Below are 18,744 nucleotides of genomic sequence, written 5' to 3'. Positions count from 1 at the left end.
AACCTACTCCTTGATTGGTAGAGTGGGACACCACAGATGCCCACGAGCAGTGGCGTAGCTAGGATTCATGTGAGGGGGGGGCAAACAGGGGTGTAGCAAAAAAAACTGGTTTGATAGTCTGGGGTTCGGGGGCATCGCCCCCGAAAATTTTTGTTTTGAGATAAAATAAAAAATGGCTACAATTATTAATAAAAATCTATTTCATATCAACAAATCAAACTATTTGCTGCAGTCAGGACTGGGCTGGGCTAAAAAAATGGATAAAAATCTATTTCATATGGAATCAGGGCTGGGGTAGGACTGGGCTTTTACAAAAAAAATAAATTAACTGTTTCGGGAGGCAGGGCACATGGCACTGGGAAGGGCATCGCTCTCGCTTCCTAATGCATAAACATGAAATATATTGGTGGATCCATTTAATAAAGAGCCTGAAAAGTTGTTGGTACGTGGATACAATATCATACACATGATCTGTCGGTGGGTTTTCATTTAGAATGGAGAATGGGACTAGTTTTTGAATCACGTGATTGGGACAAGTAAGCTGGTTAATAGAGGAATTCAAAAATCAACAGCTGATCAAAATGTGCCAAAACTTCATAATTTGAAAAATCATATTTTTTCAACAAAAAAACATGATCCAATTATTGATCCTTGGCAAACAAATCATGTTAACACATGAATGTGGTTTGATTGAGTTGATATAGTTTGCACTCGTGATTTCTAGCTCAATAGTTTCTTACCTTTATCAGTACACTGGGAGTATTTGCATGTAAAACCTATACAGATTGGCCCAGCTAGGATGATGTTTTAATTAATATATATATATATATATATATATATATATATATATATATATATATATATTTTTTTTTTTTTTTTGAGCTAAAAGTTATAACCATTGAATTTTTTATTTGGGAAAAGCTTGTTGATGCATCTAGTGTGATCCAAGTACTGATCTTTTTTTTTTTTAATATGGAAGCTGGGGTTAGGCAGACCCCTACCATTGCAATTACTGATCCTCACTGAATAAAACATGTAAATTGCATCTATGGTGCCAAATTGAGTCGAAACAAATCATAGTTATGAGTTTTTATTCATTGATGTCGTATGAACATGCATAGCAAAGAGTCCTTATATATATACATATATATATAGTGAGAAATGAGTTTTGAATCATAAGAATGCAATGCATAAGCTGGTTTTTCAAAGGCTTCAAAAATTAATGGTCCCTACTAAAATTTTATGACTCAAAAAATCATAATTTTTAGATTGAAAATAACACAATCCAAAGTTTGATCTTTAGCAAACAAACCATCCTGATTGAGTCGATAAATCTTGAATCTATGTATGATATCTAGCTCAATAGTCTCATAAATTTCCTGCCTTCAATAACACCACCAAGTATATATTTGGATGACAAAAGAAAACCCTTATAGAACCGGCCCACTTAATGGGCCCACGTCTTTCCAAGGTAAAAGTCCGAGTTGAAGACACAACTATCCCCCATCTTACATGCCCAAAACATTATGGGTATATATATAAATATATATTTTTTTATGTTGTACCAAATCCACCCTTTGCTGAAGTGCATTATAAATGGATGCTATGACTCCCACACAAAACAGTTCCAGAGAGAGAGGGAGAATAGAGAGAGAGAGAGAGAGAGAGAGAGAGAGAGAGAGAGATGGCACCGAACCTGGAGCAAGCGCAGGCCCTGAAGCCCTTCCTCCCATCCCTGGGCGAGGAGCAAACCGTCCCCGTAGCCTTCGTCCGCAACCATTCCGAGCGCCCCAAGGTCGCCCACGACGACTTCACGAACTCCGTCCCCGTCCTCTCCATCGCCGACCTGGACTCCCGCGACCCCCTCCGCCGGTCCTCCGCCTTCCGCAGCATCGTGGAGGCCCTGGAGGACTGGGGCGTCTTCCAGGTCGTCGACCACGGGATCGACCCGTCCGTGATCGCCTCCACGGCTGACCTCTCCCTCCGCTTCTTCGCCCTGCCGGCCGACGAGAAGCTCCGGTACGAGATGACCGCCGGCAAGCACGGCGGGTTCATCTTCAGCAACCACATGTTCGGGGAGACCATCGAGAACTGGCGCGAGTTCTTCACCTTCTTCTCCTACCCCGTCAACTCCCGCGACTACGAACTGTGGCCGGAGAAGCCGGAAGGCTGGAAAGAAGCTATGGAGAGCTTCTGCTCAGCCACCATGGCCCTCGCTTCCAGGATACTGGAGGTGCTGTCGGAGAGCATGGGGCTGGAGAAGGGGGCGTTCAAGGAGGCTTGCGTGCAGATGGATCAGAAGGTGTTGGTGAACTTCTACCCCAAGTGCCCGCAGCCCGACCTCGCGCTCGGTCTCAGAAGGCACACCGACCCGGGCACCATAACGTTGCTGCTGCAGGACCAGGTTGGAGGGCTTCAGGTCACCAGGGATGGTGGCAACACCTGGCTCACCGTCAAGCCCATCCCCGGTGCCTTTGTTGTCAACCTTGGTGAGCATGCTCGCGTAAGTATTTTTAAAATCAGTTCAGCTGACATGTCAATGTCATACAACGAAACGGATCCAATCATTTGAAGTAGGATGGGTTCAATCCTAGCCATCAGCAGAACCATCCATTTCAAATGATGGGATCCGTGTTCTCGATCAAGACTGCCACTAAATCTGTTTACCATGATGTGTGTTTTGATAGTATTTGAGCAACGGGAGGTTTAAAGCTGTGGAGCACCAGGTGGTGGTGAACTCAAGCTCAAGCCGTCTATCCATTGGTGCATTTCAGTATCCAGCACAGGAAGCCATGATCTACCCATTGAAGCTAGCTGAGGGTGAGAAGCCACTGCTTGAGAAGCCAGTGAGCTTCAAGGAGATGTACACCAAGAAGATGAACCGTGATGTTGAGGTTGCCATGGACAGGGAAAAGCTATAGACCAAAGGAATGTGGATCAATTCTAGCTGTTGGTTGGCCAGGTGCGATAGAATGTATGATGAACCCGCCTATGTCAAATGGTGGGATCTGTACTCCCACTGTTTGGCAAAAAAAAAATGTAGTGAGATGTCTAGTTTTAAGCTTCAGTTGTAGGGTCATGTTTCTTGTTTTCCCTCTCTTAAAGACTTAACTGCACTCTTCTGTTTTACTGAATAAAGCTCTCTATTTCAGCGCAATTTGGCAGTCATGCAGTAGAATGTAAGATGTTCGTATAAAAAAATAAATACGAAGAACTAAAACAACGCCAATAAATGTATTCATGGCATGTTTAAGCATCATAAGTAATACCAAAAGCACACTGTTACAATTTCAATCACCCTTAAAATTTGCGGAGCAGGTTATATGTTACCCCCCAAACAGGGCCGGTAGCTACATCTCATGTTCGGGGGGTCCCAATGAGCGCCACCTATAAGATGCAGACCGGCTAGTATCCCCATGTGTGTCCGCATCACATAGCATCGTAATTTGGTGCCGTCGCAAAGACTTAAGTACCCTTTACCGCCATTCTCTTCCTCTTCCTAAAATGGACATAAATGCCCTTCATCTAGAAAACGAAAATGGCGGTTCGTGAAAAGGACCAAACTGCTCTCCATCGTGATCGCGCCAAACTTTTCAGGAAAGATTGTGTATGTAGCAAGCTTTATGTTGTAGGATTTAAATAGTTCAAAACAATCCATTTTCGCCCTAAGCAGAAAAGTCTACCGGAGCATACTTTGCCTTCATCTGTTGTCGCCGGATCATTCATTTCCTTCATCTGTTGTCATCGGATCATCTGTTGCCTTCTTCTGTTGCTGCCGAAGCATCCTTTCATTTGCTCTGCTACCGCCAGAGCATCCGTTTTTATCTTATGCGCAGTCGCAACATCGTTGCCACCATCTGTTGCGTATACGTTCTGACTATTTCTTACTCTACAGTTGAACTACCCAAAATCCTATCGTTTCGTTGAGTTTCGTGTAAGGTTTCGTTATGCAATCTGAAGGTTGTGATTTATACAACGATTTGTAAGTTTGAATCGGCGATGATTTATACATGCAAAGTAATAGCGATGTGTGTTTATTAAGATACCTCGATTTGTACATAAGTTTGCTAAATCTTACAATGATGTGTACTTATGAAGCCAAATATTACGACGATTTGTAATAATGATGATCGTTTAATGTGTTGTGCAGGTTAGCAATGTCTGCGGCTCATCAGAGAAGAAATACCTCGTCGTTCTATGGGTTGTGTATTAGAGAAGTGATCCGCCAGTCCCATCTATCTCAATTTTTTTAAAGGTACCAAAATATACTTAAGATTGAGAATGATAAAGACAGGGAAAAAGTATTAAAATTGTATTATGCGGAGGATTATCCATCAGATATCGAGGCTGTGAACCAAAGGAAAAATGCTGAAGAACTAAAGATGCAGAAGAAGAATGACCAAGAGAAGGCAAAGCAAAGAAATAAGGAGGAGAATGAAAAGAAAAGGCAAAGAAAGAAGGCAGAGGAGAGGGAAAGGCAAAAAAAGAATGAGGAGGAGAGGGAAAGGCAATTGAACAATCTAAAGGAGGATGCTAAGACGAAAATGTGAAAGCTGTTGTTGGAATATATAGCAATGCGAAAGAGGGTAAAGCTACTAAAGGAGGCGGAGGAGAGGCGAAGGCAATTGAATAAGGAAGAGAAAGAAAAGGAACGGCGAAGGAGGGAGAAGGAGTTTGAGGAAGAGAATGAAAGGCAAAGGAAGGAGAAGGAGTTTGAGGAAGAGAAGGAAAGGCAAAGGAAGGAGACGGATGATGAGGAAAAGAAAGAAAGAGAAAGGAAGGAGAAGGAGGAGGAGGAAGAAAAGGAAAGAAAAAGGAAGAAGCAGGAGGAATAAGTGGAGAAAAGAATGAAACAACATAAGGAAGAGAAAAAAAGGCGACGGGAGGAGAAGGAGGATGAGGAAAAGAAGGAAAGAGAAAGGAAGGAGGAGGAAGAGAAGGAAAGGGAAAGAAAGGAACAAATTGAAAATCAGACGATACCGGTGATGGAGCTAGGGACGGTAGAAGTAGAAAAGCAGTGGAAGGCAGTGGACCAACCAGAAAGGCCTAGGTTGGAGGGATTGGTTGAACAGGAGAAAAGTGCGACCAAGGTAAATAAAGTTGTCCTGTCTGTGAAGATTTAATACTATGTTTAGTGATTTTTGTATAGCGATTACTATGTTAGGTATTAATATGTATAGTGATTACTGTGATAGTGTGTGTGCAATCAATATTATTTATAGCGATTAGTATAATATTATTTATAAGTACAAATGGTACTAATTTATAATTTGTACGAATAATATGTTATTGTGTGTTACAGGGAGGTCAGAAGAGAAGTAAAGCATCAAGTGAAAAGCTCGGAGGTCGGTGTCAGTGGCATGTAGTTCTGTCGTGGTATGGTCAGCTGAGTGCATATCAGAAGGACCGATTATGAAATATGCACTTCGGTGGCCTTTTGGACCGACAATATTTTGAAACATGCTGGAAGACCATGACCCACCTGGTAAATAAGTGGAATGATAAGACGAACACATTCCAGTTTGATTCTTTTGAGATCACCATGACCCTAGAAGATGTGGCACGGATAACTGGCCTTAATTGCGTTGACAGTGCTGTCCTATTACGGGATTCAAACTATAACGCAACGGAAAAATGCATGGCCCTTCTAGGAATGTCGATGGATGAATGGAGTCAATGTATTTCTGGTGGAATCAATTCCACATCAATGAAGGTCTCATCTTTTCGTAATAAATGGGAAGGTCGCTCCGCTACTTGTGCATCTTAAATAGCTGACCAAGAGTTGTGTGGCTTCCTTCTTTATTTTTTTGGTCTTACTTTATTTTCTAATTGTTCTGGTTCGGGAATAAGTTACATGTGGTTTCAGTACCTGGAAGACTTAGACGCAGTCGACAACTATGCATGGGGTGCCGCTATGCTCACACACTTGTACAGTCAACTCTACCGTGTGAGTAAGGGTACGAAAACAGTTGGGGGATTTTGACCATTTGTTCAGGTATTTGTTTATTACATACTTAGTACTTGTAAACTAAGCTCATTGAAGGTTGTAGTGTTACTAATATATTGTTTTGTTAGGCTTGGGTGTGAGAACATATTATCCCATTGCGTCCACATTGTGGCCCTGCGATTTGTGGTTTTCCAAAGATCGGTCGTTGGGCTAGAATAAACGTCACAGTTCATAATGCTAAATTCATTTTAGATGGGCTGCAACTAAATGAGGTAAATGTTCTAAAATTGTTTTCAATCGGTTCAGCATTTATCATTCAGTATTATAAATCGTTGAAATGTTTAGCATTCTTAAGTAATCATTGTTGCAGGATTTTGTCTTTTTTAGTATATATCGTTGTCGCCATATCATTCTTAAGTAAATTATAATATATTTGTCACTCGTTATTAAAAACAATTACCAATGTATAGGTTTTGTGGAGACCGTATGGAGATGGGGAGGACGATGACCAAGACGTTGTTGCAAAGGTTGCTAGATTGTCTGACCGCGATTTGTGGTTGTTTTGCAATTATGAAGCCGAATTGCATCATGGTAGTCGAGTTCTCCTACAATCTGGCTTGGGGCAGTCTATCCCAAATAAGTCTTTGGATGAAAATCGCAGAACACATGTGATTCATGCGATCAATAAGGTCCCGTAATCGACGTTAGGAAATGATTAAGGTCAGCATCGATATAATAGATCATTTTTGTTCAACAATCGTTGTATTTGTCTCCATCTTGATAGAAAATCGCAAAAATGATTTGTGATGTATGCCGTGAACAATAATTGAACAAGTTCTGACGTCGTAAATGATAACAGTCAACAGCGATAAGAAAAGTTTGATGCTCAGAAATCGCTATAGTTATTTGTTGTAATTCTATAAGTAATTGTTGCAACGTGACATTCTTTTATTTTTTAATTCTTCTTTATTACATCTAACAGACATGTTTCGTCTATGGATCTCGTAAATAAATAAACTTTAATCGAAAATAGATGTCTGTTGTTCAGAAATTATGGCATTGCCTAACCTCCTTGATTGAATGAAAATCGCAATATAACTCATCATTTTTTAATGAAAATCGCAATAGATGTCTGACTGGCACGAGTAATATTGTTCACAAATCGCAATATAACTCATCATTTTTTAATAAAAATCGCAAAACACATGCGATTTATGCGGTCAACAAGGTCTCGTAATCGACGTTAGGAAATGATTAAGGTCAGCATCGATATAATAGATCATTTCTATTCAGCAATTGTTGTATTTGTCTCCGTCTTGATAAAAAATCGCAAAAAGGATTTGCGATGTATGCCGTGAACAATAATTTAACAAGTTCTGACATCGTAAATGATAACAGTCAACAACGATAAGAAAAGTTTGATGCTCAAAAATCGCTATTGATGATCATCAGTAAATTCAAATCGCATAATAGGTTGGCGGTCAAAAGCGGTACGATATGGTTTCTGCTCAGAAATCGCTCATTTGCAGGGACACCTTAAATGCAAACCGCAAAATAGGATTGCAATTCATGAGGTCAACAACGCCTTATAATATTCGGCTTTCGTAAACGAAATCATCGATAAAAAGATTTTGATGATCGCAAATGGCAGTATTGTTGAACAACGTGCACAAAGCAGTAATCGAGGTCATAAGGCATTCTCATCCAATCGTCGTACTACTGACACACCTCGCATGTTCTAGAGTACACTAAGTGGAAAGAGATATATAGGTCGTCAATAGGCTGGCCATGTAGGAAATGGAACGTTTGTTGTTTAGAAATCGCAATTTTCCTCGTCGCCAATGAATAAAAATCGCAAAACTCATATGCAATTAATGGAGCCAAAAATGGTTGTTATAGCTCAACCTTCTTAAATGCGACGTATATTGTCAACAATCGTTGTACACATTAATTAATTGTATGCAATTAACAAAGGTTACTATTGTTTGGTCGTGTAATAGGTTAGGGATTCATGCAACCGCCAATGGCTTGTAATAATCGCCCTTTGTAAACGGTGTAAGTCAACATCGATTTGCGATGTATGCGAACAACAAGACGGAATAATTTTGTCGGTGTTAAATGATACTAGTCTAAAGCGATAATGAATGTTTGTTGTTAAAAAACCAATAAGGAAAGTATGTGTCATGAATATATTGATGTATCCACATATGATAATCAATACAATAATCATCAAAGATTATACATACCTCGACAATGGGTTTGGTCGGGTTGGGTCAATCTCCCACCCAACTATTGTTATAATATGCAGTCGAAACAACATTTTTTTATTTATTTAAAACACAATCAATTAATTTGTGTGTGGTTTTTGAAAAAGGGCGGTATATAAAACGACGTTTCCTTTATATTTGACTGACACGTCGATTTTGTAGTTGTGTCGCAAAGGGGTCATCGATATCTTCGTTCAGGCATGGCACCGAAGAAAAGGACCATATGAGCAATACGACCAGGCATGGCGCCGAAGAAGAAGATGACAGATAGACAGTCAGTGTCGACAAAGAAGAAGACAACCACATCTACAGGACCAACACTAGCGCTTAAGGCATATATTTTTTGAACCTCGTGATCGGTTTAGGCAACATTTGCCTTTTTATGTCGTATATTCGATTTGTGTTGTTTACTGTAGAAAATAATTTCAATGTCGAATTCTGAATACTATGCTCATTGTGCACTCAGTGCAACATCCACAGACAAGGGTGGGCGACAACGCTCTAAAGAGTTCGAAGAGAACATCAATCAGATGCAAGATGAATTTGCAAACGGGAACACTATCAGTAATTTTGTACGTATGTAACCACTATCATTTTCTAGGTCATCGGTTTGTATATTTTGAAGTTCATAAATTTTTGCAACCAGACAATGTGTGATTTCGTCAATTATATTCAAAGCAACGCAACAAGCAATATTGTACGCATCATCACCCTTTATTTCATGGTATGTCTCTTCTGCTATTGTTTTATTTGCTTTTATGACTTACTCACGTTTCTTGGTGGTTAAACCTTACTATTTCGTGCAACAGACGTACGTCCGGCGAAAGCCATACAGCAGTGGATTCGTAGATGCACTACCTTGTTGGAATATCGATGATCACTGCGTAGACTTTTCAAATTTTGAAAAGGTAAGTGAACAAACCTCTTCTTCAAGGTTTAGTCCTAACATCCCCATCACGATATGTCTATGGATTTATAAAATATTGTATCAATTCGCAGATTTTACTTTCTACACTCTGGCAAAATCTCGAACATTGGGTCTTATACAAGATGAATTTACGGAAAAACAACTATGGCGCTACAACTCATTGGATTTCCACAGTGGTGTAGAACATGACTCTATGCAATTGGTAAGCTTCTGTCCATAGGTGAATCGTATCTATTTGCGGTGGACCGGATTTTTCTATATTCTTCATTTATCACAGGCGGGATTCCTAAACGATATTTTGGGTGTCGACATTGCCGAGTGGATGTTGCTCTGTGCTGACGATGCTTCTTTACAAAATAATGGGGTCGATTGTGGCATATTCGTAATAAAGCATATTGAAGCAATATACAATGGAGAAGAACCTTGTTTTGACGCTGTATGAGTTTTGTATCCGCTGTTATTGGGGAATCCTTTTATATATTGGTTTCACATTACATATTTTGTTGCAAGAAGATATACCAGAATTACGCAACGAACTATGCCGAAATTTGATTGAGTTTAAAAAGTTGGCAGACATAAATAATCAGCCAACAAGACTACTTATAAAGGAAATGAACGGCACGATCCAAAAAAGTTTAAAAGGATGTAAATAGATTTCTAACAGATTTTGGAGACTGTTTACACCAATTTCCGTAGGCAAATTTTGTAAATTTGTCTCGGTTGAAATATAATTTAAACTTTACTAAACACGCTTGTAAATCATTGTACTACTTCATCTACGAAAATTAAATCATAACGAAAAATAGTTTTATGTTGTATGTGATGAACCAATGCTAGTAATGTTGCTCTTCAGTAATTAAAAATACTGCACAACGAAAGATATTTTGTTGATGTTCCAAAATCTTTGTATAACTCACACTCCGTGAATAAAAATCGCGGAAATAGATTTCTGCTTTATGTGGTCCACAAAGACACGTAATGTTCGCCCTTAACAAATGACGAAGTAATTATCGATAAGAAAGGTTTGTTCCTCAGAAATCGTTGTATTGCTAAACTTACGAGAATGAAAATCATAATATATATGCCCCATCATGAATGAAAATAGTGCATAGCTAGAAGAGATGTTTGATGCTTAGAAATCGTTCTATTGCTCAATCTCATTGAATTAAAATTGTAACTGGCGAACCAGTCTGAACAATGTCTCATTTTCTGTGATGGGTTTAGTTGGAAGAGTGACTCGGGCCGACCCATTGTCGAGGTGTAAATCCATAATCTACACCTAACGCGATTTGTTGGGACGAGGGTGGACGAAGTTGTGGATTTATATAAGACCAAAAAATATTTCTATAATCAAACCCACATGATACGTGCTACTGTGATTTGAAATACTATGTCCAATCACATTGATTAGTTTTGTATACAGCTGTATGAAATGACATTGTTTAATTTCATTAATGCAGAGTGTATTTTATTTGAGATTTGCTCGCTTTTTTTGAAAACTCTCATATTTATTTGAAAATTGTCGGAGGGTGATAGGACGTTTCATTTATATATGAATGACACATCACACAGGTTAAAGATGTGTTCCACTTTGCTTCGTGAATAAGGAACCGACAAACCGACAATTCCTGCATAAACGACTTGTTCTTGAATCAAGTGTATAACCGGCTTTGTCGCAATTGAGGTATCTGTCTAGACTTATTTCAGATGTCCGCAAACTCATAATTAAAGAAAACGTCGTTTCACAATCCAAAATTTTTCAAATTATTACACAAGTTTTCATGGTAGTAGCAGTCAAGATGATGTTAGACCACGATTTCTGAACAGCAAGCATGTCTTATCGCTGTCTCGCTGTGTATTATTTCTAATTACGAAAGCGACATTAATGGCTCTTGTTGACCGCATTCATCGTGAATCTCTTTTGTGATTTTTATTCAGTGAGTGTGAGCAATAAAGCGATGTGTAAACATCAAGCATTTCTTATCGATGTTGACTATTATCATTTCGAACATTACAAGCCTTTGTTGATTGCATATATCGCAATTTAATTTTGTGATTATCAATCATGCGGGTTGAGCGCACATCTTTTATCAATTAAAAGATTTTATTACTTGCGCATGCTGACTGTATAAATCGCATATTTTTCTTGTAATTTGCATCTAATGACGACGAAGAATATTGTGATTTCTGAACAACAAACGTTCCTTAGCGCTGTTGAGTATTATTATTTTAGGGTGAACATATACATGTTTTTTTAGAGCATGCATAAATCATGTTTGTTGTAAGATATGCGCTCATGATAAAGGTCAAAAGCGGTAAGATATGTCTGCTGATCAGAAATCGCTCTTTTGCTGAGACACTTTAAATGCAAACCGCGAAATAGGATTGTGATTCATGTGGTCAATAACAACTTGTAATATTCGGTCGAAATAGGATTGATTACACACAAGTTGGTTGTACTATCTCTAAAATCTACTTGAAATAGACGAACCTGAAATTACTCTGGCGTGGTGTGCACCGTTGTTTGTTGCCTTTTAGATCCTCGTGGTGGCTGCGTTAGTTTCTCCTCCGCAATTAGAAAAGTCATCAATTTTTGGCAGAGTTCTTCGCGGAATCCAGGTATATCAACCTGCAAAAAAAACTGTAATGTGGAACCAATAGACATGCATTTAATCCCCAATAACATAGGTCAAGAAATGGGATACAGTGTCGAAACAAGGTTTTGCACCATTGTATATCGCTTCAATGTACTTCATTACAAATATGCCATAATCAATGTTATTATTTTGTAAAGGAGCATGGTCTGTCGTGCGATAGATCCACTCGCTAACGCCAACTCCCAAAATGCCTTTGACGAAACCAATCTGAGAATAATGCGGCTGAAAGTAAATTCATGACCCCAGTACATGACACGATACTCCTATAGATAGAATCTTACAAGATGGGAAATGTCAAGCCGTAAACCACTGTCAACATCCAACGAATTATAACACCATAGTTTTTTTCATGTAAATCCATCACATATAAGACCCAATGCTTTTCAGATTGCCAGAGTGTAGGAATCAATATCTGTAAATGGATCGTAAAAATGTTGTTAGCATTGTTATGTTGTAACCTTGCACTCTAGGTTTGTTTACTTACTTTTTCACTTGACAAAAGGTCTCTGCAATGATTACCGTTAACCCAGTAAGGTAAGTCGTCTTTAAATCCACTGGAGTATGGCAAACGACGTAAGATAGTTTGTAAACTGAAACATTGTTAACAACAATGTTAAAATATGAATCAACTAGACTAAATCAATAACAAAAAAAAACATAAAATACAACTGATATACCATGAAATAAGGGCTGACGATGCTTATAGTTTTGCTTGTTGCGTTGCTTTTAATATAACTGACGAAATTGGATATAGTCTGTTTGCAGCAAATATGATGTTGTTAACGTACGTACACATGACTTACGTATATAGATAACTCCTACTAGTTTCATACGAACAAAATTACTGATCATGTTGCATTGTGTGAATTCATCGTGCATCCGTTTGATGTCCTCCAGGAGTGATTGACTGAGTTTTCGCCCAACTTCCTCGGTGGATGTTCTACTGAAATGAATAAGGAATTTGCAATGAACGATATTGAAATTACATTATACAGTATACAACACAAATCGCAAAAACGGCATGAAAGAGACAAATTTTGATGAAAATGGAGATGATGTGTAGACAATATATGCCTAATTCGCCATCGTTGGTTGTGTAGTTGTCTTTGTCTGCCTCATCGACCATAATTTGCTATGTAGCTGGTTACATGTTCGAGTGACGAACTCCAGGTTTATAATGGAACTGTCGGTTTGACTATTGAAGTAGAAGATAATCACACCATCCAGTACTAGTGCGACTATTTATGAGCTAAAAGATCTATTGCTCAACCACCGTGATCAATGAATAGTGTACAATCAATGAAAAATTTGTCACTACATCATTTGTTGTATGTATGAATCGCATATGTGTCCTGCGATTTGCATTCAATGACGACAAGGAAAATTGCGATTTCTGAACGACAAACGTACCTTATCGTTGCTGACTATTATCATTCAACGGGGAACATTACCATGTTTTTTTACAGCATACAACACAAATTTATTTTGCAATTTTCAGTACAGGAGGTAGAGAATTACAGTGATTTGTGAACATCAATCATTTCTTATCGATCTTTACTTTTATCATTTCCGAACGTCGATTACATGCCTGTGTTGACCGAATAAATCGCAAATGTGTTCTCCGATGTTTATTCAGTTTAGGGTATAGGGTTTATGTTATAGGGAATCGGGTTGAGGCTTCATGTTCAATATTCGTCTCAATTTGTACTGTATTATGCTATACGTACATCGATTTCTGTATTAAAATCGTTACTTTGTTATAAATTTCTCATAAATTTGATGCACAGTATTTGAACTATGAATCGTTGTAAATATGTATTAAGCGTATACGAATGACTGTTATAGATTTCTCATACAAATCGCAGTCGGATGACTACAAAAATCGCTATACAGTGAATACGAAATCGATTCACGCACCACCAAGCACGGACCACAAATCATCACCGATAAATCAAAATCTAGTGAATACAAGACTTCCTCGGCAAGATCAGTGGACGTCCTAGAAGTTCTATTGCGGTCCGAATAAGAAGGGAAACCCAATAATTTCTCAGTAAACGAGCTTTGTTGTAAACCCTAAACTCTTAACAAATCCGACAATGTGAAAATCGGGTCATGCAAAGAGGCATGACAACTTAATTAATAGCCCAAACGAGATTCCTGTGTACCAGTTTTCTCTTGCGAATTCATCAGAGCCTGTCATGAAACAAAAAATATAAAACACTGCCTTAAGTTTCACAAGAAATGCAAACCTCATCCCAACATTGATTACATACCAAAAGACTTGTAAAACTGAAGCTATCGTTGCCAAAAATCTGGTCAGGAGGAATGAAGGTTAGCATGTTGGGTATTACGTCTTTAGGGTATTGTTGCATGTTGAACATTACACGAGTTAGATATTGACAAACTTCACGTAATGAGAAGCAATATAATGTCTTACATACCTGTTCATGAGAAGGGCTTTGTTGCTTTTGATTAGAGGTTGGTTGTTTCTTAGACCTTTTCTTGTCAACCAATTCTAGTGCACCCGTTGTCCTCTGACGACTGTGATCAGAGGCAGGTTTTCTTTTGATACCCTTCGCTTCATGAATATGTCCATCATAATCAACAACGTTCACTACTAACTTGTTGAAGATGATGTTTAGGCTACGACGCAACTTCTCAGGAGTGTCAAGCGAAGCATGATTTTCACCTACGTTGTTCGATCCCATTATCTTCGACTGGTATTTATTTGTTGCAACGGACTGAAGGTTAATTAACTGCACGTTTTCAAGTAACTTCCTTGATGCTTTTCTCATGCATACATAGCCTTCTTCACTTCTTGATGTCAAATCAGCAACATGCATAAATGACCTACATAGTTGTTGGTAACAGAAGGCCATGTGGCACTTCTCGTCGACACCAGATTTACTCACAGTATCCATATCAAGCATTTCAATCTTTGCTTGTCTTCTCCATCTTCGCATTACATAAGACTCTGGTATTTCTTGTATCTTCTCTTGATTAAGTGCCTTTAATGCATGACAGCATAAAATACCTTTGAATTCATACATTTTGCACGAACATTCAACTCTTCCATTGTCCACATTGTACGTGACATGTGCTTCTTGCCTTTTGTGATGCTTTTCGCCCTCTCATAAAATATGGTATTTACGCATATTCTCGGTTTGAACGGGTCCTTCTATATTGCAATTCATGACATGAAACACCTCTTTCTTGATTCATTCAAATACAGTTAGTGTATATAGATCTGCAGGTCGCATCAATATTTTCATGCCAAAAGTTGAAGGTCGTGTATTGAAGCATTTCACGTCTTGTTCAAGCTCATTCTGTCTTATACCGTCTACAAATAATTCATATTGTTCCATGAAGTGAAACATTGTTAAACATGAATACGTGGTTTTCTTCAGCGTGGCATGCATAGATTCAGCTCTTTGTTTGCTTATCATACCTGCACAAAAGTATTGTCTTCCATATGCCAATGCCCACTTCTCTTTTTCTGCATATAAATTTTGTAACCACAGACAATCTTCAATGTAGTATGTCTGAATCATTTCCTCCCAATCAGACATAAAGATGATCTCGTCTACGCTCTCAAGTACACACCTAGTAAACTTTTTATCAATCCTTGTCTTCTGATTAAATATATGTCCTATGTTCTTTGCTGCATTTTGAAAGATATGCCACAAACATAGGAGATGATGTGCATCTGGCCACACATGAAGCATTGCAGCCGCAATTGCGTGATCACCATCTGTAAGTACAGCTTCAGGTTGCTTCTCGTTCATTGCCTGTGTAAATACTCTGAACAACCACTCAAAGCTTTCCTTGGTCTGGTCATACAAAAATGTGCCGCCTAATATACAACTCTGTGAGTGATGGTTCACTCCGACAAACTACGCAAATGGCCACTGTTCAGTATTAATCTTTACTGTAGTATCAAATACAAGCACATCATTGAAGCATTCATAATCTACTCTTGACTTTGAATCTGCCCAAAACATATTCACAGCATATCCATCTTCATCCAATTGCATTGCACTAAAGAAACCAGGGTCATTGCTTGATTTCTTCTGTAAGTAATCAACCAAAGAACATATTTCTCCATTCTTCATGTTATATGTCCTCTTCCTTCTCAAATGGTTTCTTAGATCCAAAGGTGTGAATGACACATTATCGCGACCACCATCTATATGGGCAAACAAATTGTATGTCTTCGTTGGTGCAATGCCGGCGCTATCGGCTATTTCAGCCATTGCAGCATGCGCTATAGTTACTTTACGATGTGACCTTAACATAGGAGTTATAAATGATGCAGATAAATCATGATTAGGATCACTGATTAAAGTACGAACTAGAAATTTCTCATTCGGATGTCTTCTCAAAACCATTCTCGCTTGACATCCACATCTTGATTCTGGCATGCTCCTTGTTGGATTTCTCATTGATTTCTTCCAACCTTGCTTGGAACAAACATATGTATTTCTCACCATGACACCCTATGCATTTTTTTACCAAGAAAACCTTTTCACACTGAAGCCAACTTTTAAGGCATAATCATTATAAAATTTATATGCAGCTTCCTCATTATTAAACTACATTTCTTCTACCGGAACATAGTCAAGTGTACTTCCATGTTCATTCCCAGTGCCTACACTTTTATTATGTGTATTGTCATGATAATCTACCTCATTATTGAATTGCATTTCTTCTACTGGAACATTCAAGTTAAGAGTGGGTCTAATGTCTGCACCCTTCTTATCATGTGCATCATTAGTGCAGATGTTCAATTCTTCAGTTGCGTCATTAGTATAGATGTTCAATTCTCCATATCTTTCAATTGATTGAGCTAGATCATCTTCATTACAACATGATGATAAGCTCAACAATGTTATAAGCAATATATCAGTTTGTGTTGTCAGCAAAATAGCAAACAAATCAATATTAACTAACAAAACAATATCGTACAAATCGGTAGTATGTTACTAATACAGCGGTTTGAAATACAAAGAATATAATGAGTGAATGTAGGATACCTGATGGGGTAGAGGCCCTTCCTAGCATTTATAAACAAGCATTTTTGTCAATAGGTCCCAGCGTCTTACAAATATTGATAAGTTTCCAACCATCGTAAGAACAAGATCTACCTGCAGTAACAAAACAATGCCTTAATGGCACACAAGACGACATGCGTTCTTCATCGACAGCATGATGAGATGGAAAGCTACTCATGAAAGTGCACTAGGATCAAGGCAACGAGCACTAGAGGGGGGGTGAATAGTGCTTTTATAAATTGTCTGCAGAATATTGAATGATTTTGCAAATCTCAAAGCAAACACACAAAGAACACAAGATTTTATCTTGGTTCGGTCTAACCCGACCTACATCCAGTCCTCAAGCAAAACTCGCTTGAGATTTTCACTATCAACCTTGTAAACTACAAGATCACACAGACCATAACTGGTCCCACTTTCAGTAACAACCCTACTGAAAGCAAACAACTCCTTTACACCAAGGAGTCCTTCTTTTTACAGAAAATAAGTAACAACTTACAAAACAACCTATGAGCCTTCCTTTTGAATGCAAATGAGATGCAATTGGCTTTTGAGGTTGTTGAAATACTCTACTCACGAATTCACTATCTCTCAAAGTGATTTGAGTGAAAAACTGAAGTGAAAATATCACGTGAGTGAGAAAACAAATACTTGAATGAATAGGAGTGAAAAGCAATAAGTAAATGATTCAAATTGATTGAATTCTTGTTGTTTTGAGTGTAAAATGCACTCATATTTATAGTTAAAGTTTTCCATACGTTGAGGGTATGAAAGGGTATCAAAACTATTCATTTCGAATGATCAAAACCTTTGAAAAATGAAAAGACACTCCTTTTTGAAGTTTCAGGAAAACGGCAAAATTAGTCGACTGAAACATCAGTTAGTCGACTAATAGTTAGTTATTAGTAGACTGACAGTTATCGTCGGTCGACTGATCTGTTAATCGAGCCGTTTGAAAATCTGAACTTTTGAAACTTAGTCGACTTGAGAAAAGTTAGTCGACTGATAATATCATCAGTAGACTGAAAAACCTTTTAGTCGACTGCTGCTAAAATCTTCTGAAAAACAAACATTCTGTTAGGTCGACTGATAAAAAGCATTAGTCGACTGCTGCTAAATTTTCAGAAAACAGACATTCTGTCCAATCGACTGATAAAACCTTCGGTCCACTAATTTGACAAAAATGACTTTTTAGAAAATATGGCGTGAAAGGATTAGTCGACTGGTAAGTCTATTGGTCGACTAATAAACATGAAAATTTAAGAAAAGAGTTTTCTAAAAAGATTTTCATGAGGGTTCTTTTTAGAAAAGTTTTTCTAAAGACTTTTAAGGTGAAATGCAACCTAAATATGCACTCTAAGTAAGGCTCTTACAAGAATCTAAGACTTTTAATGAATTAAACATTTGCACACTAGTCTTCAAAGATTCTTCACTGAATTCTTCAATTTCTTCATAGCCTTAGCTGAAATGCAGTTGATTTCACTTGCTCATCATCAAAACTTTGTACTTGAAGTATCATGTATGACTTAATTGTCGTAACAATCTCCCCCTTTTTTATGATGACAAACTTAATCAAAGATGAAGCATTTAGATGCATAGATGGAGATTTTACTCCCCCTATCAATATGCTGCAAAACATTAAAAGTTAGCACATTTAAAGCACATATATCACATATTGATTGGTTTGCATTTCCATTCATCATTTCTTCATGCATTTAGAAATACATTCATTCAAAGCTTTCTTTTTCTCTTAATTTTGCATTTCTCATGCAAGATCTCCTGCAATGTAATTGCTATCATCTTTTTCTCCCCCTTTGTCAGAATAAAAAAGAGTAAGGGCAGAAATAGCATAAGAAAAATAGAGATACAAGTTTAAAATATTACAACCCATAAA

General features: G+C 38.1%; 1 protein-coding gene across 1 annotated transcript; it reads left to right on the top strand.

Moving 5' to 3' along the window:
* The first annotated feature begins 1,622 nt into the window (after window positions 1–1,622).
* On the top strand, window positions 1,623–3,157 carry LOC149847547 (flavanone 3-dioxygenase-like). Its single transcript, XM_089997088.1, has 2 exons — window positions 1,623–2,503; window positions 2,688–3,157. The coding sequence occupies exons 1-2, from the start codon at window positions 1,685–1,687 to the stop codon at window positions 2,919–2,921; spliced, it is 1,053 nt and encodes a 350-aa protein (XP_089853214.1). The 5' UTR covers window positions 1,623–1,684; the 3' UTR covers window positions 2,922–3,157.
* The last annotated feature ends 15,587 nt before the right edge of the window (window positions 3,158–18,744 follow it).

Source organism: Nuphar pumila, chromosome 2 (genome assembly GCF_984573655.1).
Source record: "Nuphar pumila chromosome 2, dmNupPumi1.hap1.1, whole genome shotgun sequence".
Classification (NCBI taxonomy): Eukaryota; Viridiplantae; Streptophyta; class Magnoliopsida; order Nymphaeales; family Nymphaeaceae; genus Nuphar; species Nuphar pumila.
This window is presented reverse-complemented; position numbering and strand designations above follow the sequence as displayed.